General features: G+C 57.4%; 1 protein-coding gene across 1 annotated transcript in view; it reads right to left on the bottom strand.

Annotated features, from left to right (window-relative positions):
- The window catches only part of USP43 (ubiquitin specific peptidase 43), a 188,780-nt gene that overhangs the window by 59,219 nt on the left and 109,088 nt on the right, over nt 1–20,473 (bottom strand). The window contains exons 5-6 of the mRNA XM_077833850.1: nt 8,501–8,636; nt 7,828–7,972 (exon numbers count right to left, since the gene is read on the bottom strand). Of these exons, the coding sequence (XP_077689976.1) occupies nt 7,828–7,972; nt 8,501–8,636 (281 nt within the window). The remainder of the gene's footprint in view (nt 1–7,827; nt 7,973–8,500; nt 8,637–20,473) is intronic.

The following is a 20,473-nucleotide window of genomic DNA, read 5'->3' on the forward strand; positions in this document are numbered from 1 at the left end:
AGCTGGGCAGCAGGCAGGGGCCTGGGGCAACACGGGGCAGGCTGCCCTGACGGGTGCACATGGGGAGAGGGTGGGGGCTGCCCAGGGTGGGCTTGTGCTCTCAAGCATCCTTCTGCACCAGCCCAGCTGCTTCGGGAGCCCTGCCTGCAGCGTGCAGCTGCCCTCCTGTCGGACACACCAAGGGAACAGACAAGCCCACCCTTGAGGGGAAGCATCCCTCAGGCCCCAGGGCTCCAGGCCAGTCCTTAGAGTTATGATGATTCCTCCCTGCACTGGATGAGGAGAAACCAGCCCTTGAGGGAAATTAATCCAGTCACTTCAACCAGGTCCTTTGTGCAGATCTGTCCCCGTCCCTGATGTGCCACAGAGCACAGCAGGTGGAAGCAGAGCCAGGCCTGGGCTGAGGGGTACTGGCAAAGCAAGAGGGGCCAGGCATGCTCCATTCCCTAGCCAGGGTCCGGGCAGCCCCTTACTGGGGAAGGCCCCTGGTGGCACGGGCTCATTTCTGAAGGGCGATGACGGGACACGTTCTGGGCTGTCCGAGAAATCTCTGCAGTGTTGAGAGGTATTGGCTGGGTGGGAGGGGAGCCCAGGATTGAAGGTGGGATGGGGGGCAGCAGGGTTAGGATTTGTGCTCACAGGCAGTTCTTGAAGTTAGGGAGCCCAGAGCTGGAATAGCAGGAGGGCTGCAGGTCAGGAGTGAGGGGCATCGGCAGAGTTGTCAGGTAAACGGTCCAGCACGTGCATTGCACTTGGGTTTCCCCTGCCACCATCAACTGACTCGTCCTTCCCAATCACCCTGCCAATCACAAACCCCACCCTGCTCGTCCTGCCCCACTCCTTGCCCGCCAAACGTCACTCGGGACAATGTGCCTCTGCACCAGAATATGAAACAAACTTGTTTGGGGAGACGCTCCGACACGTTTAACACCCAGCTCAATGTTTCCATTTCCACAGAGCTGGCCGGTCTATCTGGTGCCCTTCCAGTCCCGGTACTGAGGTGCTTTGCAGAGGCCGAGGAGGCCCCGGTTGCTGAGGCTGGGGAATGCCAGGATCGCATAGCGGCCAGAGCCCAGCTCTCAGCGTCACGGCTTGATGCTAACTTCTGGACATTAAATATTTATGGATATCAATCAAGAGCCAGGAGAAACTGCTGCCTTGGGGACAATCCACGCTAAGCCTTGTACCTTGAAATGCCGTCTACTGACCCATGTGCCAGCACGGTCAGGCTGTCAGAATTGCGCAGAGCACTGAGAGGTTGCGCCAAAGCTCAGTTAATTCAGCGAGGCCCCTGGGCCCTCGGCGCCAGGCTGTTCTCTGTCTCCTCCTCAGTCTCCTCCAGAGCAGGTTGCTTTGCTCCACATTTTGCCTCCACTTTGAGAAGCCCCTGCAGCTCCAAGCTTGTTCCCGTAAAGCCAGCCTGGAGAAAACCGGATGTGATCCTGTAAGCCTTACTCACCCGAGCTGCCCCACTCACAGCAGAGGTGCCACACAGGGAGTCATGTTCTATCCACAGCCTGGCCATGGGACCTTTGTCACTTGCCTGCTTTGTGCCTCAGTTTCCCCCTCTGTAAAATGGGAATAACGATACTTGCCCACTGTGAGATCTGTGGCCTTGATAAGTGCTGAGTATTAATGTATACAGTGACCTCACAAACCCAGTAATCGCTTCCCGCACTGCTGAAATGCAGCTCCTTCTGGCCTGCCGCATGGCAGCTGTTTAACAGCACAGGACAACAGACAATGAACCAGAACACCCCGCCCAGTTCAAATGGCCCTCAGCTGAGCACTGCACACCACAGGAACACTCACCCGCAGCTCCCCAAGCCAGTGCCTCGCTGAAAGGCCTCGCTAGGAGGGTTCCCCGGGATTGGGACCCAGGCAGGGCCCCAGGGAAGCAGGATGTCTTCCTGCATTTGCCTTATTGAGCCATTTGTCTCCACAGCCTGGAATTCAAGCCAAGGAAGTTGTAGGTATTGGGCATTTCGTCCTGGGAATGTTTATAGCACCCCTTACAGCATGTACGTGTGCTAATGCATGCCCCTGGAATAGCCATGAAGGCCGCAGATCAGGATTGAGGAGCACCATCATTGCTGGGCAGGGGGAGCCCAGGGCGGAAATAGCAAAGGGTTGCAGATGGGGATTGAGGGGCCCCGGCAGAGCTATGGGTGAGTGAGTGAGTCCAGGGCTGGGACAGTAGCAGGGGCTCTTGGTCGGGAGTGCGGGGCATCGGCAGAGCTGTGTGAGGGGAGCCCAGGGCTGGGATAGTAGCTGGGGCTGTTGGTCGGGAGTGCGGGGCATCAGCAGAGCTGTGTGAGGGGAGCCCAGGGCTGGGATAGCTACGGGGCCTGTGGGGCGGGAGTGAGGGGCATGGCAGAGCTGTGTGAAGGGAGCCCAGGGCTGGGACAGCCTTGGGGTCTGTGGGGGCTCTCTTCCCTGCCCACAGTAGTTGGAGATCACTCATGGGAGCAGAATCATGTCAAAAGAGCTTAAAAACAAGAACTGGGGCTTGCAGGGGATGTGTCCCATGGCTACCTTCCCCCAGCTGGGTGCCTCACTGCCAGGATCTTGGTGCCCGGGGTGAGGAACGCAGCTGGCCGGGAAGGGAAGGCTGGGCTGCAGGAGAAAAGTCTATTTCCCAGCGGCCTCATGCTGCGATTGCTGGGTTATAGATCTTAATAACAAGCCAGAACAGTGATGAAGCCTCACTGCCCCTACCACCACTCGTCCTGCAGCTATTTTCAGTGGCAGGCTCATCTGCACGCACCTGGGAGGGACGTGATAGATGGCTACAGCCTTCAAGGGAGGCATAAGCCTAGGTAAGAGCCCGTCAAAGGAACAGATGGTCTCAGCTCCCACCTCCCAGCACCAGCCACGGCCGTTCCTCCTCACAGCTGCCTGGCCCACCTGAGGGCTATTTCTGACCAGCACTGCCCTGGGATGAAAGGGCGGGGAAACCTGGCACCAATCCCTGGGCCATGCCCAGCTGCAGCGAGAGCTGGGAGGGCTCAGACCCCTGGAGGCCAGGCTGCTGAAGGAGCTGCCCAACTGGGCCAAATTGCAAAGGGAAGGGGACAAACAGGTGTGACTGGGAAGTGCCCCCAGCTGCTGCCAGAGCAAAGAACCACCAGCAGCTCCCGCCTGCCACCAACTAGCAGGGGCACTGAGTCCCTCTCCAGCGTGCTGGGGACGTCATGGCCGGCTGGCGGGTTCTGTGTGTCTGAGGCCCACACAGGAGAAGAGCAGACCCCCAGGGAGAGGGGCCGTGGCAGGGCCGGGTGCTGCTGATGCCTGCCCACTTACTGCCCACCCCCCACAGCTCAGCGGGGGGCAGGCTGTGGTAGCAGCTCCGCACTCTGGTCCAACGTCCCGGCCTGGGGAGGGGCCATATCAGGACTGCTCCCGAGTCATCAGCCCTGGGGGGCATCTCCCCACCACAGACCAGCCACACTGCCAGGGGGACATGTCCTGCTCTTGTACTGCAGGGAGCAGACCGGACTCCAGGCTGCCTCGTGCTGGCTGAGAACCTGGGGAGAGGAACAGGCCTCCTTCCCCACAGCCTTGGCTTGGGCAGAGCACAGCTTCTCCTGCCTCCCCATGCTATTCGCCTGTTGTCACTCCTCGGACAGGCCCAGTAAGCCTGCCAGAGAGGGACCTCAGGAGATCTGGGTTCTAATTCCTAGCTCTGCCTCGGGCGACCTTGGGCACATCCCCTGAGCCTCAGTTCCCTGTCTGTGAAACGGGGCTCTGATACCCTCCTCCCCCCCTCACCCGCCCCACCTCACGGTGAGGAGGAGGGGCTCTATAAATGCACATGAGGTGCCCAGATAGCACAGTGAGGGGCCTCTAAAAAAGGCTATCAGGAAAGATGAAGCCCTGCAGCTATCCTGGACCCATGACCTGGTGCTTTCTGCTGCAGGGCTGAGCTCCCTAACAAGAGAAGGGCCCGATTGCTCATCGTGTCTCAGACCTCACCAGCGCTCCGCTTGAAGAGAATCAGCTCAGCAATTAATGCTGCGTGACATGAAAGGATGCAAAGCCATGTCCCCCCGGCCGCCTTGTTCACCGGCCCCAGGCTGTGTCATCCTTGGCCGGAGAAGGAGCTCTGGTATTTTTATACTCCTCGGCGTTAGCTCCAGGAGGGAGATTTCCCTTCTCAGCCCAGTCCTGGTGCCAGAGATGCCGTGCCCTGATGCAGCTGCACATGTGCCTTATACGGTTCTGAAACACGCTTGGCACTTTCCTGGGGAACCTGAAAACACTGCTCCCCAGGGGGCTGCCGGGGAAGGAAGAATTAGACCAACAAGCTCCGTTAGGCTAGATCTATTATTGATGGGGCTGCTGCAGGAATTGCTTTGTTCAGGCCTTTGCCTGCGGCTAGTACTCAGGGAACATTCTCTAGGACGGCAACTTCCACTTGTGTTAGGTGCCTTCTGCTTGGACTCAGACTCAGCCCAGGCCCGAGGTGGGGACCTCAAAGCACCCTGCCTGGGGTACGGGAACCTCCTATGCCTGGGGATGGAGCCTGGAGAAGCAATCAGGAGTCTGGCTGCCACCTGTTCCCCGGAAATCTGGAAAATTGAACACACATTCCCTGTGGAGATTTTACAAGCGTCCTGCTTCTGGGCAGCACTGCGAGCTGCTCCTTTCTTGCCGAGTTTTGGATCATGTGTTTCCAGGCACACGCAGGACATGCAGAGGGGCAGTGAAAGTGAAACAGAATTGGGGCGGGGGGTGTTTTCTGAACTTCAAACAGTCAAATTTCATTTGGTGCCACGGTTGGGTCGGTTCTTACTTCATCAGCCCCAGGATGCCCACGGCCCACTCCAAGCAGCAGCGCGGCTCATTCCGGCACCAAGCAGCTGCAATAGCCCTGGTGGCAGCTAATCTGAACACGGCTGGCATTGCATGAGAAGACATTCCACACACCCTGCCCAGATGCCACGAGTACTTAGGCTAACGTTTACTGAACACCAGCTGGCCTCTAATTAAGTCGCCATTAAGGGGAGTCCTGGGGTCCGATTACCAGCACAAGCCTTGCCAATGAGCATGATACTAGGACATCGTACGTGACGCTTTCCTTTGAAATGCCCATTATCGTTAGCTGGAGGGGTGAAGCTGGGTCAGGAACAGCGTGATGGGCAGTGGCCTCTGCCCCCAGGATTCCCCTGAAGCTCATGCTGTGCTGGAGGGATACTGCTTTACCTCTGGGCACCATGAAGTTAGCTCTGTGGCAGGTGGCCCCAGGATTTCTCTGCAGCTCTCAGGGATTCTGAGCCACACAGCTCTGCATCCCAAACCCTCCTCCAGACAGCAAGCAAGGAGCCCTCTGCCTGAAGTCATGAGCTAGGGGAGCCAGGTCTCAGAATCGTCTCTCCCTGCCTTCCTAGAGCTGTCTCTGTGCATCCCATAGACAGAGGCTCCCCCGAAGTCTGCCACACTGCAGGTTGCACCCCAGCCCTGTGGCCCATCCTAACTGAGGAAGGGCAAATCCTGCAAGGGCTGAGCCGACCGTCCACCCGCAGGTCGAGCTAAACCTCTCTCTGGGTTTGAAAACGTTCGCTTCACTTTTCGCTCGGTCTTACTTTCACGGCTCCCTCTGCACTTCCTGGAGCCGAGGGGCCTAATCACCAGCCAAGCCAGACGCCACCTGGAAATCCCACGAGGAAGCCAGCAGCAGAGCAACGAGGGCTGGATACTTCCCAGGGGGTCAGAGAAGTCTCCAAAGCCCAGAACTCTCTGAGACTCCCTCTGGAACCATCACCAAGACTTGTCAGTCTGGCCTTCTGAAGAGCTGCTGTTAGGGAACGTTAGGGGCCCAGTTCTCTCCTCAGCCCACCCCCAGTGCACCCCCTTCCCTGCCAGCAGAGCTGCATGGGCATAACTGAGGCCAGAATTTAAGCCAGAGCCTTTTGGTGTTTCCTTAGTCCCCGAGTGGACGGATGCGGCTCTGAGCAAACTGGGGGGTCCAGGTGCATTGACACACAGGGGGGCAGCACCTCTCAGAGCAGCATTAAGCAGGCTGCTACCTCTACAGCTCCGTAGGCAATCTGGGCATGCCGCTCGGTCACTCCGGTTCTTCTCCCTGCCCCCGCGCACTCCGGCCTGGCTGGGCACCTCCACCTGGGAGAGGCAGGTTCACCGGGCTGGCCAGAAAACTACTCGCCCATTTCGCAAACCATTTTGAGGTTTCGAACCGTGTTTGCACCTGGAATGACAGTGCCCTTTGGAGCCAGGGTCTATGACTCCCAGGGGAGGGCTAACGATACTTGCCCCTCCCACACAGGGCGGGATTTGGATGCGTTTACTCCCATTGACTAGAACCCTGCTCCCCAGATAATCCCCTGGGGCTTAGTGGGTGCTATTGCAGGAATAGGGTGCTGCTTAGTGGGCCCCATTGCACCAGCAGGGTGCTGGCCAGGGTGGGTAAGGACAGCAGCCCCTGGCACTGGCTGTGTGGGAGACTGTGCGGGAGACCGTGCTAGGGAAGGGCAAAGAGTTATTAGAGGAAGCGTTGGAGGACTCGGATGAAGGGAGGGTGGGTGCATGGCTCACACTGGGTCCTAGAACTCTCATCTGCAAACCTGGGGGATGGGCAGACCTGCACACCTGCAGCTGGTGCTGAGGGTGGTCCAGTCTCCCGCCCTGCAAGAGAAATGCAACCCACCTGCGTCCTGACGGCTGCACTAGGGCCTGTGCATCAGGCTGTCCCGGGGACGATTCACTGGCATAGCCTCCTCTTTCTGAATGAGCTCAATGCAGGGCCTGTGAAAGGGGCCAGACACAGAATCCTGCCAGGCCCCCAGGACCCAATGACCAGAGAGGTCTTCTGCATCTCGGACGTCCGTGAGGCTGACGTCCTCTGGCTGTGCCTGCAGCAGGCTCACAGCTCAGGTGGTGACAGAGCCTGTTCCCCGACCCTCATGGCTCCTTAGCCCTGCCCTCTGGCAAGGGAGATGGTCCCTAAGCTCCTGGCCATTCAGCTGGCAACTCTGCAGTGCCGGGGGCGGGGAAATGGCAGCATTAGGAGTTGGGTGTTTGTCCACGAGGACAAGCAAGCTGTGAACAGGTCGCGGCACTGCATCGCACAGGCTCAGCCGGTTGTGCCCCCGGCACTGAGTGCACCCTAAATCAAAGCACAGAGAGTGGGCAGCGCAGCGCTTTAAAGATCAGGGTGAAATCATTGTGTATGTGGCAGGTCAGGGCCCCATTGCGCTGGGCGCTGCACACGCAGGACGGGGGTCCTTGCCACCCCCCAGAATTAAGCATCGTTATCCCCAGAAAGCATCGTTATCCCCAGAAAATTGAGTGACTGCCCCAAGGAGCCTGTGACTGAGCTAGAACTGACCTCAGATCTCCTGCGTCCCAGCCCAGAGCTGTAGCTGCACCTTCCTCCCTGTGTCTCACACATTGTGAGATACCCTCATGGGCAGCTGGTCTGGCTGTGTCAGGAGAGATTCTGTTCCACGCGCGTTCAGTCTAAAATGCCCCGTGCCTTTAAACAGGGGCCATCTGTTGTTAATAGGCCATCAGACGAGGTACCCTGACATTCCCTCAGCTCAGTGGTTTGGGCTCAGCCTGCGTAATTGTTTCCTGGGTACGACCAGAAGCTGGGACAGATGCATATTGGGAGGGGCAGGGGGAGCTGTCTCCAGGGATTCAGTCCCGGGGAGAGTGGAGTAAATCCCACGTCAATTTCTGCTCATTAAAGTTGCAGAGCTACAGTCAGTCAACCTCCCGCCAAGGCTCAGAAGAGCCTCACAAGGCTTTTACCATGTGCACGTTCCCACCTGCCTGCAAGGAATGAATCCGAATGCAGTCTGGTACCTGAGAGCCGGGACGAGCTGCCTCTGGTGAAGGGCATCGGGGCCTGGAAGGCATAGATGCTGTCGCCCTCCGCGATGGCGTTCAGATCCTCCTCGTCATGGAAGGAGCGCTGGAACCCGCTGGGGGACAGCTCCGCCAGGATCACCTGCAGCGCAGGGGAATGGTCAGCGACCCCGTCTCCCTCCCGTACAGGAGTTGAGGAGAAACCCGCCCTGTGGCCACAGTCTCTCCTGCATCTGGAGAGCCTTGAGCTTGCAGAACCACTAAGGGGTCTCAGGGCTGCCAGGGGCCTCCACACAGCAGCTCAATGCAGTGAACGTGGATGTGCCCACGGGGGTCTCCGGAGCTAAGACATGAGCTGCTACAGCTGGGAGCCAGGCTGACAGGGTTGTAACACACCCATACCACCTGTGAAACACACTCACCAGGGGGTTCCATTCACACCCTGCCGCCTGGTGCAGCGATGCCACCTGGCATTTGTGGCACAGCGCAGTGAGTCCCTGCACCAGAGTGGCTGAGACAAAGGGGGGGCCCCTTCCTTGCCATGTGAGCCCTGCCTGGCCAGAGCAGGCACCCCCAATGCCGCCAGGAGTGCGCTCAGCAGGGGGCGTAGCTGGCCACCTGGCTGCTCCAGACTTGGGACAGTGGGAGGGAGGGTCTGGCCCCGACTCACCTGATCGGGGGTGATTTTGCCTTCTTCTGCCACCATTGCCCTGAGGGTCGCCACGGTGCTGAAGAGGGGCACCGCTAAGCCTATCCGCAGGAACCGCTGGCTCTTGGACTGGAAGACTAAGGTGACATTCAAGGGCCTGAAAAACAGAGGAGCAGATGGGCAGCAGAAGGGCCAATAAGCAGCTAATGCGGGGCCTTCCCCTTGGACTGTCTGTGCCCCAGGGAACCCGAGCTCTTGTTCTGGCTGCAAATTAGGATGCGTTGTATGTTCCCAACCCCGTGCTGGCAGTGATGAGTGCAGACAGCTGAGCGCCAACCTGGGAACACACCTCAGCACCGAGTCCCACCGTAAGGGCCACAAACATATGGGGCTCGGCTTTGCCCTCCACTGAGCACCTGCCCCCAGCTGCCGGAGCCTGCACTGGGGCAGAATTACCCCATAACGTTTAACATCATGGTCTGGTGGTCTGGCCCCTTTAAGGAGCGGTGGGGCTTGTCTATGAAACAGCCCCTTTAAGGAAACAGGAGTTTAAGGGTGCAGCAGACACGCTGGGAATGGGATACACCCCGCTTTGGAGAAGAGGTGCTGCGAAGCAGAACCGGAACCCAGAGCTGGTGGGCTGGCGAAGCAGGCTTGACCCATTGCACAGCCCCAGGCATGAGGGCTGAGGAATCCCTTAACCCAGGGGCAGGGTTTGGACCTGTGGGCTTTATTAAGGCTAAATAACTCGGGCCCAGGTAGGGCGATACTGCGGTAGGAGCGCTGTGCTGCTGTGGACACAGGACTTGGGAGCAGCCAAAGGAAGGTGAGGGTGGTGTGGCCCTGCGGGCACGCTGTGTCGTGAGGGGACTGCTCCAGGACAGCATCCAATACACTTTTCCCACATCACAAGCATTTCCCATTGCTCTACCACTGCGTCGGGGCTGCACACAGGGGAGCATCTGACTAGGAATTCTGGCAAGCGAAGGGCTCTGGGAGGCACCCTATCATGTAGGTCTGTTTAGGGTGTGGTTTATTACAACCCAGCGGTAGCTCCCAAAGCCTGGGCCTTGCTCATGCTCTGGCTGTGGATGGCAAAGGCCTCCCATCAGGGCAGCCAGCGCTCGATAGCCCTGCTGCATCCACAGCTACAGAGCATCATGGGAGAGCGCCGGCCCTTTCATGGTAAAGCCAGAACAAAGGTAAAACACAGAAATGTGGGGCTGGCAGGGACTTTGGGAGGTCACCTCGCACATCTCCCTGTGCTGAGGCGAGGCCAAATAACCCCAGGCCATCCCTGACAGGGGTTTGTCCGACCTGCTCTTGAAAAGCTCCAATGAGTGGGATTCCACAACCTCCCTTGGGCGCCTGTTCCAGAGCTTAACTGCCCTTAGAATTAGAAAGTTTTCCCTAATATGTAACCTAATTCTCCCTTGCTGCAGATTAAGCCCATTACTGCTTGTCCTCCCGTCAGCAGGCACGGAGAACAATGGGGCCCTGCTCTTTTCAGAACAGCCCCCGTGGCATATTTGAAGACTCGTCTCAGGTCCCCCCTCAGTCTCCTTTTCTTCAGACCAAACATGCCCAGTTGTTTTAACCTTTCTCACAGGTCAGGTTTTCAAAACGTTGTGTTGCACCACGGCCCCTCAGGCCAGGGTGGACATGCTGCGGAGGCCCCTGTGCATGGGGGTGACTGTTGCCCCGAGTGAGGGGCCGGGTCCTGGTGGGGGTCTGTGCAGGGCATTCACGGGGCAGTGGGTGCTCCAGAGAAGGAAGCTTGGGAGGAGACGTTGGCCTGTGGGGCATTTCCCTTTGCATGTGGCTAGAAAAAGCCTTATCACTGGGCGAGGGCTCTGTCCTTAGGTGGGAGACCCGTGGCCTAGGGAGGCTGGCAAATGGCTCCTGGAGCTGGGCTGAGACAGCCAGATGCATTTCACTGGGATGCTGAGCTGGGTTTGAACCCAGATCTTCAAAGGGGAAATGCCAGTGCAGTCACACACTGTCTCTCCTGCGCTCTTACCCCTCCCCCTAGTCAGCACCCCCAGACTGTCCAGCCCCAATTCCCCCACACCCTGCACTTCCTGAGAGCCCCATTGCAACACCCAACTTCACCTCTCCCCCAGCCAAGCTCACCCCTCAGCTACCCAGCCCCAGGGTCACCTCCAACCCCAAAGGTCACCTGATCCTTCCGCCCCTTGTCCTGGGCAAGCTCCTCACCCTCTGCCTCCCCCGCCCAAGCCCCAGGCCCTGTCCTTTGCTAAGAGAGATGTGGAGGTGGGTGCCCGGACGCCCCCTCAGCGCTCCAGGAGCTGACACGGGTAGGAGTCCTACCACATGGCTCTTGGTGCTGTTCTCTTTGCTCTGCCGCCCAGCAGAGAGAGACGTGTGAACCACAGAGGCCAGCCGAGGGCTGAGCCGGGCACTTTCCCAGCACGCACTGCTCGCCCCGGGTCAGTGTCTGCCCTCGACCTGCTCCCAGCAGGCTCTGATCTTCAGCGCAGCAAGAGCTGCGGGCCGGGGCAGCCATCCCTCATCGGGAGAATCCCAGCCCCCGAACCTCTTGGTGTCGTTTCCCGGCTCTCCGCGGTGCCTCCCCACACAGCCGTGCTGCACTGCAGCCTCGGGAGTGAGACAACGCCACCTTAGACCTGCTCTGCAAGGCGCTCGGTGCAGTGCCTGTCAGTAAGAGAGAAATGCCCTCGGAGTCCATGCAGGCAGCCCCACCTCCTCTGCTCCCCCAGGGGATGTCTGCACTGCACCGGGTGGGAGCCCCTGCGTTGGCCCAGCCCGGAGGTGAGGAGCAGCCCCACTGCAACGCCCTGCCCCAGTTACTGTGCCCTGACCGCACCGCGCTCACCCGTGTGTGTCGCTAGGACTTCTGCGGGCACGTGCCTTGGTCCGTTGGGCTGCAGCGAGTGGAGCCGCTCTCTGCGTCTTTCCCAGGGGATTGTGGGAGAACCTGCCTGTCGTGGCCCCCCTGGGGAATGGCAGCAACTGCATTTGAGGGATTTACCCTGGGTCCTCACTGCAAAGTGGAGAGAGGATTCCCAGCTCCAGTGAAAGCAGCATGTCGGATCCCACCCACCCCCAGCCGGGACAGCTAGCCCTGGTTGGAAGCATTTCTACACTGGAGTGAGAGGCGGTGGTGTGTGGGCAGAGAGGGCTTAGGGGCAACACCCAGGCTAACTCCATAGTGAAGACAGACCTTTCGTGGCAGCTGCTCTGTTAACACCTCACGAGCTTCTGGCGGCTGAGCCAGGACAGCACCAGCCTGGATGCTTCACAACACATGCACCAACATGTGGGCCCTGCCTGAGGCCAAAGCCAGCCAGACCAGGACTCGCCCAGAAGCCCTAGGTAGGAGCCCTCAGCTGCCAAGCTCCACCCCGGGGACGGCCAGCCAAAGCACTCCCATGTCTCCCCCAGCTTGGCCCGCTCCCGAGGGAATGAAGAAGCCAGATCAGCTCTTCACCGCAGACTGGTGCCAGGCACAGAGCGGGTTCAGTGCCCAGGAGGAGGTCACATTCGGAGCCCTCGCCGGCTCTTACCACACACCTTCTCCCAGCCTGCCTTTCATGCATTTCCCAGCTCTCCCAGTCCCCGGGCGCAGCCCAGCCTCGCAGGCAGGTGAGCTGCTTCTCTCCAGCACATCCCCTAATTGCAGCACTGACATTTCATTTAGCTGAGGCAGGCTGACCATAAGGATGTGAGGCAGCAGGGAGGGGGAGTGTTGACCTGGGAATGTGCCCTGGGGATGGGAGACCTGAGAGCCTGTCACCTGAGCCAGGAGGGGGAGAGGGAGGTAACGCCTCTGCCCAGGAATGTGGACGGAGGCTGCAGCAGGGAGCCTGCTGGGGGGGTTTAGTTTTCAGTTTGGGGCTGGGTGGAGGAACGCAGGGAAGCCCAGGGCTGGGGTCTAAGCTCCCTGCTCCCCCAGAAGGACTTGACTGAGGGGTCCTGGTTGTATCCACAACCTCTGTTTTGGACTGTGTTCCTGTTGTCCAATAAACCTTCTGGCTGACTGAGAGTCTCAGTGAATCCCAGGAAGAGGGGTGCAGGGCCTGGACTCTCCCACACTCCGTGACAACTGGTGGTAGCGGTGGGATGTGCTGCATCCCGTGAATGGCGCTTCCTGCAATAAGTGACTGGGGAACAGTAAAACGAAGGGGGATTGACAGGGACCAGGCATGCTGAAGATTCAGAGAGAGACGGTTTCAGGGGGCGGTTAACCCCTGGGAGTGTGTGACCAGAGAGAAGGACTTTTGCAGTAACAGGGTCCCCGAGGTGATTGCAGCGAGCGGTCCCAGGGGCGTAGGAGTCTGCAGCTCGACCCTGGCAAAGAGGTGGTGACCTCAAGAAGGACTGGCACACTAGGGGTTTTTCCTGGAAACCGTAGAAAACCGAGTGGCCAGCAGAGAGATGTACGCTAAATGCCTTAAGAGCGACCTGGTGGAGCTGTGCAGGCAGAGGGGGCTGCGCATTGGGAGGTCCACCAAGGAACAGTTGATTGCCCAGTTGGAGGAGAGGGATCGCTTGGATGACCCGATCCCTGTCCCTGAGGGAAGCCGCCCAGTGGATGCAGCGTGGGCCCTGGGGCCTGACCCGGCTGGGAGGGGTCAGACTGCTGCCAAGGACATCCCGAGACCCTTCCTACCTATGCCTAGGGGAGGGGTTGGGGGAAGCCCAGTGAATACCGAGGGCACCCTGACCCCGGCAGCCAGCAGGGGATCCTCCCAGCGGAGCTCCCCATCCTTGGAGCGGATACGGCTGGAATGGGAGAGGGAGATGAAAATGAGGGAGCTGGAGGATCATGAAAAATAAGAGAAGGAGCGGGAACGTCAGGAGGAAAGGCAACGTAAGCATGAGCAGGAGGAGAAGGAGAGGGAATGTCAGGAGAAGGAGAAACAAAGACAGCATGAACTGGAGCTGGCCAGGATGAGGAGCAGTGGGGCCCCGGCTGCGGTGAGTGAGGGGGAACCCAAGACTGCAAGGAGCTTTGATAAGTGCTTCCTGGCCCAGTGGAAGGAGGGGGAGGACATAGATAGCTTCCTGATGGCCTTTGAGAATGCCTGTGAGATGCACAGGGTTGACCCTGCAGACAGGCTCCAGTTTCTCACCCCCTTACTGGACCCCAAAGCCGTGGAGGTGTACAGCCGAATGACAGGGGTGGAGGCAGGGGACTAAGAACTGTTCAAACAGGCCCTGCTCCGTGAGTTTGGGCTGACCCCCGAGATGTATCGGAGAAGGTTCTGGAGTCAGCGTAAAACGCCTTAGGTCACATACCTACAACTGGTCAACTGAATGCAGGGGTATGCCCGCAAGTGGACAGCTGAGGCCCAAGCTAAAGAGGACCTGCTTGACCTAATCGTACTGGAGCAACTGTATGAACAGTTTTCAGAGATCTTCTACACTTTCCACAGTATGCATCCAATGAAGTGAGCTGTAGCTCACGAAAGCTTATGCTCAAATGAGTTGGTTAGTCTCTAAGGTGCCACAAGTCCTCCTTTTCTTTTTGTATGAATAGTGCCCTTCCGACCTGAGGCTGTGGTTGGTGGACAAAAAACTAAACCCCCCCCAGCAGGCTCCCTTCTGCAGCCTCTGTTCACATTCCTGGGCAGGTTTCAGAGTAGCAGCCGTGTTAGTCTGTATTCGCAAAAAGAAAAGGAGGACTTGTGGCACCTTAGAGACTAACCAATTTATTTGAGCATAAGCTTTCGTGAGCTACAGCTCACTTCATCCTGGGCAGAGGCATCGCTTCCCCCTCCCCCTCCTGGCTCAGGTGACAGGCTCTCAGGTCTCCCATCCCCAGGGCACATTCTCAGGTCAACACTCCCCCCTCCCTGCTGCGTCCCATCATCACACCATAGCACTGCTATGCAGAGGCAATCGTGGCATTTGCCTGGCGAGAGTGAAATAGAGCGTCCCCTCCCGCTCTGCCCCGGGAGACACGTCCGTGCCCTCTGCTGTCTGTCTGCGCCGTGCTGCCGCTGCATTGTTCCTTACCCTTTAAGCTGAATGAGCAGGTTTATCGTCCGGGGGCTGACAGCACCAGTGCCAGCTCCCGGGACAGCCCTCAGTGGGCAGAGCCTTCACTGTGCGGCGGGAGATAACACTCGAGGCAGCGCTCCGCATGGCAGATAGGCAGCTCTCTGTCAATACAGCCACGGTCTCCATTGGTTGTCCCCGCCCCCTCCACAAGCTCAGCGCCAAACTGGTCAAAACGCAGCCAACTGCCAGGGGCCGAACTCAAGCGGGGGCTTCGCTGGCAGAGACGTAGGCGCCAGGAACGCACAGAGCCCATGAGCTGCCAGCTGCACTGGGCCCCTGGTGCAATCCAAGGCGTGCACATCCAGCTTGCAGGACCCCACTACCAAAGCCCGAGAGCACCTCACGGTCTTCACCCACCCCACAGCGTTGCAGCCGTGTTATCCCCATTGTACAGCTGCGGGAAAGGAGGCACCAAGAGAGCAGGTGACTTGCTCCAGGACACACAGGAAGGTCTATTACTGAGCAGAGATTTGCACCCAGGTCTCCCAAATCCCTGGCTAACGCCCTAACCGCGAGCCTATCCTCCTTCTCCCACTGACCTCCCAAGTCTGTCCTGGGACACTGGCTGCCTATGCCCCTGTGCTCTGCTCCTGCTCCGAGAGCAGCCTTTCAGTCCCCTGCTCCGAATGGCGGGGGGCTGGGAGTCCTCAGGGGAGCCCACTCCCCAGAACTGACAGGCCCCGTATCCCTTAAGCCAGGCAGTATCCCAGGGTTGCCAGTGGTGACCAGGGAGTGCGCCAGGCAGCAGGGGCTGCCCATTTTGATACCCAGGCTGATCCCCTGAATAGAGCTAGGTGAGCAGGGTAGAGGGGAGCACAAAGATGGTCTCAGTTCTGTAACACGGTCTCACCTCTCTATCTATCCACACAAACACCCGTTTGCCTTTCCATCTATTCCCAGAAACATCTAGCTAGTTATCCAGCCCAATATACCCCCTCCCCATCTATCCATTCCAATACACCTCCCTCCCCATCTATCCATCCCAATACACCTTCTCCCCACCTATCCATCCCAATACACCTCCTTCCAGATCTATCTATCCCAAAACACCCCCTCCCCATCTATCCTTCCCGATACATCCCCCTCCCCATCTATCCATTGTAATACACCTCCCTCCAGATCTATCCATCCTAATACCCCCATCCCCCTCTATCCATCCCAAAACACCCCCTCCCCATCTATCCATCCCAATACACCTCCCTCCCATTCTATCCAGGCCAATACACCTCCCTCCAGATCTATGCAGCCCAATACACCCCCTCCACATCTATCCATCACGATACACTCCCTCCCCCTCTATCCATCCCAACACACACCCCTCCCGATCTATCTATTTATCTACCTACACCACCACCTACCTGTCTATCCCAGGACACACTCTCCCCATCCATCCATCTATCTATATCGGCACAGTGTTCAGACCACCCTGCAGGCTGGGAACTCCCCCTCCCTGTGTTCAGTGCTGGGCTGAGAGGTCGCCAGCGACAGCCCCTGAGTTCCCCTCCCGGAACGCACACAGAGAGATACGGGATGTTGTAGTCCGCAGGAACAAATCCTTTTAGCTTTTGGATAAGACCCTCCGGTGGGATTCCCCCACCCCTCCTCCAAAATGTCAAACCTCAGGACTCATAGCCAATGAGCAATATTTAGTGAGCCAAGGATATGAATCACTTACCACAGCGACGCTGCTGGGCAATGAGGGATGAGGCTGGGCCCTGTACATTCCACCACAGGGGTTTATAAAGTATTTAAATCTGTCAGTGAAGCCCCTAGTGGAACAATGATAGTATCAATTTGCAGAAGCCAAGCTGTGCAGCAGAGCATGGGAGAGTTACTGCCCAAAGGAATAGTACCAGAGCAAGCAAACAGTGCTGTGATGTTATTGATTTGAACTGGGACTGTATAGAACATGGTTGCAACCAAGGTCCTGTAGTGGCACCAAATCTTATATAAAGGGGGTCAAATGAGGTGTCTAAGACAAGGTTATGGTTTGCTGGTTATGATTATGCTGTCTATATGTGTGTATCATTTTTATAGTTGAAGTTATGAATATTGGCTCTATACTGTCTGTATTCAAACTTATGCTATGCTTCTGGGGGACACCCCAGACAAGTTGGTGTCATCTCTGCCTAGCCTGCTTGATGGCCCCTTAAGGACCATCAGCTATACAACTAGCCCACTGAGGGAAGGCAGACATGCCTTGGGACTCAGCAAGGTGTGCAGAGACATGCCTATGGACAGAGCTCTGAGGTTTTTCCAGGCCGTGTGATGGACAGCTTGTCTTTGGGACCAAGAAAGAGAGACCACACGGCAAGAGAATATAAAAAGCTGCTGCAGCTCCTCCATCTTGTCTTTAATCCTGCTTCTTACCTCTGGAGGGACTTTGCTACACTGAAGCTTTGAACCAAGGACTAAAAGACCCGTCCCAGCTGCGGATGTACTCCAGAGACTTGATGTGAACCTGCAGTTTATTCCACCCCTGCTGCAAGCCTGAACCAAGAACTTTGCCATTACTGTATGTAACTGATTCCAGTTAACCAATTCTAGCTCTCATCTGTATCTTTTCCTTTTATGAATAAACCTGTAGATTTTAGATTCTAAAGGATTGGCAACAGCGTGATTTGTGGGTAAGATCTGATTTGTATATTGACCTGGGTCTGGGGCTTGGTCCTTTGGGATCGAGAGAACCTTTTTTCTTTTACTGGGGTATTGGTTTTCATAACCATTTGTCCCCATAACGAGTGGCACTGGTGGGGATACTGGGAAACTGGGGTGTCTCAGGAAATTGCTTGTGTGACTTGTGGTTAGCCAGTGGGGTGAGACCAAAGTCTTCTCTGTCTGGCTGGTCTGGTTTGCCTTGGTGTGCACAGAACCCCAGCCTTGGGCTGTAACTGCCCTGCTTGAAGCAAGTTGCCCTGAATTGGCACTCTCAGTTGGGTCCCGCCAGAACCAGCCTCGTTACAAGTGTGTAAAAGACTGGGCGACTGTGGGTCTTAAAGGAACCCCAGACTAAGCAGCCAGGGGCTTAGCCTGTGCAGTGCCGTGCCCCAGTGCCCAGCAGGAGGAGCTGACCGACTCCCTCCCCAGAAACAGCCAGTTTGAGCCGCTGGTGGCAGCAAGGTTGGGATGAGTCCGCGAACATTACAAGCACTTTCCGCACTTCATCCCCCGTCCTGTGCGCGCACACACAGCCCTGCTGCCTGCGTACGCACACTCACTGCACACCCACACGCCTCTGCCTGCACATGTGTGCGCACACACACACACAGAGCTGTGCTGTACACTCACAACCCTACTGGCATTTACGCCTGCCTTTGGTAAGCTCATGCAAGACCCAGCTGGCATTATTGACACACTAGGTTCCTTGCCAACTGGGGCTGCCCACATGTGCTGGGACTGGGCCCACTAACCCACCTGGGCCAGGACTGCCCCTGACCCCCTAAGCTCAGGGCAGCTTCACACAGCCACCACCTTCTGCAGAATTTGGATCAACCCAGCAGAGACATTTCCCCCCAGCCCCACCCCGTAACCTCCCAGGCCCCAGGGCGGGCTGTGCTCAGTCCGGATTGGGGAGAGGTTCCAGTTTAAGAGGCAGGGTGAGCTAATGGACCAGGACTCAGGAGACATGGTTCAGCCAGTGACCTACTGTGTGACTTCAAACAAGTCTCTGTGCCTCAGTTTCCCCTCTCAGCCTCTCTGTGTCTTATCAGAGCTCTCTGGAGCACACACACTGCCTCGCTCTGGGTCTGCACAGTGCCCAGCACGAGGTTCTGATCTTGTTTGAAGCCTCCAGATGCAGCTGTGATACAAGTTCTGTTAATAAATGCTGTCCCAGGGATCCACAGCGCAAGCTATGGGAGCTTTGGGTTGCTGCAGACGGGACCTTGTTTGTGTTTCAGGGCCCTGCAATCCTTCTTTCTAAGCCTGGGAGAGCCTGTGGTAGCAGTCATTAAAACGGTGCCCTTAGTCCCTATTTTAAATCTTTCTTAGAGAGGTTTTAAAATGTTATTTGTTGCAATTTTCCTGTGATGCCGTGTTGCCAATTCTCTCACTAACAGGGATTTTCTTAAAGCCCCAGCTCCGGGAGTCCTGGGGAGAGAAGAGAATTTCAGCTTGGATTTAAAATTTTTTTTTAGTCCTTAGCCTTTGGAGAAAAGCTGAAACTTGGCCTGGGTGTGACTTCACGGCTCCAAAGCCAGCCAGTCACACAAACAACCCTCAGATGTATTTCTGGTTACACACGCAAGCTTTTGAAGCCTCTCTCATGATTTTTGGGGGGCTGACTCATGACTTGGAGCCACCAGGGGGAGGCAAAGCTCCTGATCTCATCAGAAACCATTCTGAGCAGAGTGGGGTGATTTCCCACCAGACCCCAGTGCTGAGGGAAGAGGTGGATTCTCCTGTCTCTCGCGGTCTCCACAGGAAGGCTGGCTGCTGTTCTGGAAGAGACACGCTGGCCTGAGGCAAGTGACTGGGCTACCTGCAGAGGTAACGGTGAAATCCTGTGGCATGTGCTCTGCAGGGGGTCAGGCCAGGATCTAACAGCCCCTTCTACCCTATGACGGGACCTCACAGGCTGCTTTTACCCAGGGAGGGACGGGACAAATAACCCCAGACAGCTGCTAAATCTCCGGGCAGTGCCCTCCAGCTGCTGTACGTGTCCCGCATGGCGCTGCTGAGGGGTTAGACTGGGACAGACCTGAACCACCGCCTCCAGGCTTCTCTGCAGAGGTGGGGCCGGGCACCTGGGAGCCAGCCAAGACCTTGGCTCCGCAGCCGCACAGGCTGGTAGGAAAGCGTCTGTGGCCCCTTCTCCTCCGTGTAAAGGTAGCCGCTACTCCACCCCTCCTCCCCCCACAGCTGGGTGGAGACTTGACTGCAACCCCCCCCCCACAGGCACGTGCAGGCACGCACACTGGCCAGCGCAGCAGACCCAGTGCGGAGGGGAAAGTATCTTCTGCGCCTGGTACGAGGCGACTGCCCCGGGAGCAAGAGGGGAACCAAGGACCACGTTACGACTCCATGCTGCCCCTTGCTCCGAGCTTACGCTCAGCTGCCTGATTCTCCTTCTGCCTCTTCCCCCAGCACCCTGTAAAGGTCCCTCAGGCAGGGCTGGAGGGCAGGTTTGTGGGTGCAGAGCAGTACTGTCCCCCAGGAGTGTACCACACTAGCCCCATGCGCTGCCGGCACGCAGAGGGAGCCCTGTTGTGCTGGGTGTTGTGCAACCAGAGACAGAACAGAACCTACCAGACAAACAGGGACAAGTGTTTCCTCCCGCTGTCGGTTTTTGCGACTAGTTGCACGTTAACGTCGCAGCTCCAATGAGACCGGGAGGCACGTTCAGCGCAAACGCTTGCCAAACACACTTCCTGCTGCGGGAATTGTTACCAGACACGTCTCTCAGTTCAGCGCTGACGCTGCTGTTCGCGCCAGCATCTATTATCGATTGCAAAGTGTGAAAACAGCTCTTTGGAAGAGTAAATCCTGTCAGGTGGACGGCCTCAGCTCTCGTCTGCAAGACCTCGGGTCTGAGAAATGATATCACAGGAGCCGGTGATCTGTGTCCTAATGAGCCAGCATGGGGGCAGCCGATCTGTAGGAACCGGCTGCTAGTTCAGAATGCAAAGGAGGATTTGATGGGTAAGAAAATGGTTGTTTTGCTCTCACCAATCACAATAAAAAGTCTCATTTTCTTTCCTTCCTTCCTTTGCAGGTTTGCACCTTTTCAAACACCCTGGTGGCTACTCCTTGCTTGGTGTTGCCCAAGCCGGAGAAAGAGCAGCTGGGTTTCTAGAAATACAGATGAAGGAGCTGGAACGAAAGCTGCCCTGTGAGAATAATGGGCTGACCTCCCGTAACAGAACCTCTCTATTCGAGGTTGCAGAGCCCAGTGCTGGCTAAAGCAGGGGGCAGAATGGTGACTGCAGAGCTGCCTCTGCCCCCCAT

The sequence above is a fragment of the Eretmochelys imbricata genome, chromosome 14 (assembly GCF_965152235.1).
Source record: "Eretmochelys imbricata isolate rEreImb1 chromosome 14, rEreImb1.hap1, whole genome shotgun sequence".
NCBI lineage: Eukaryota > Metazoa > Chordata > Testudines > Cheloniidae > Eretmochelys > Eretmochelys imbricata.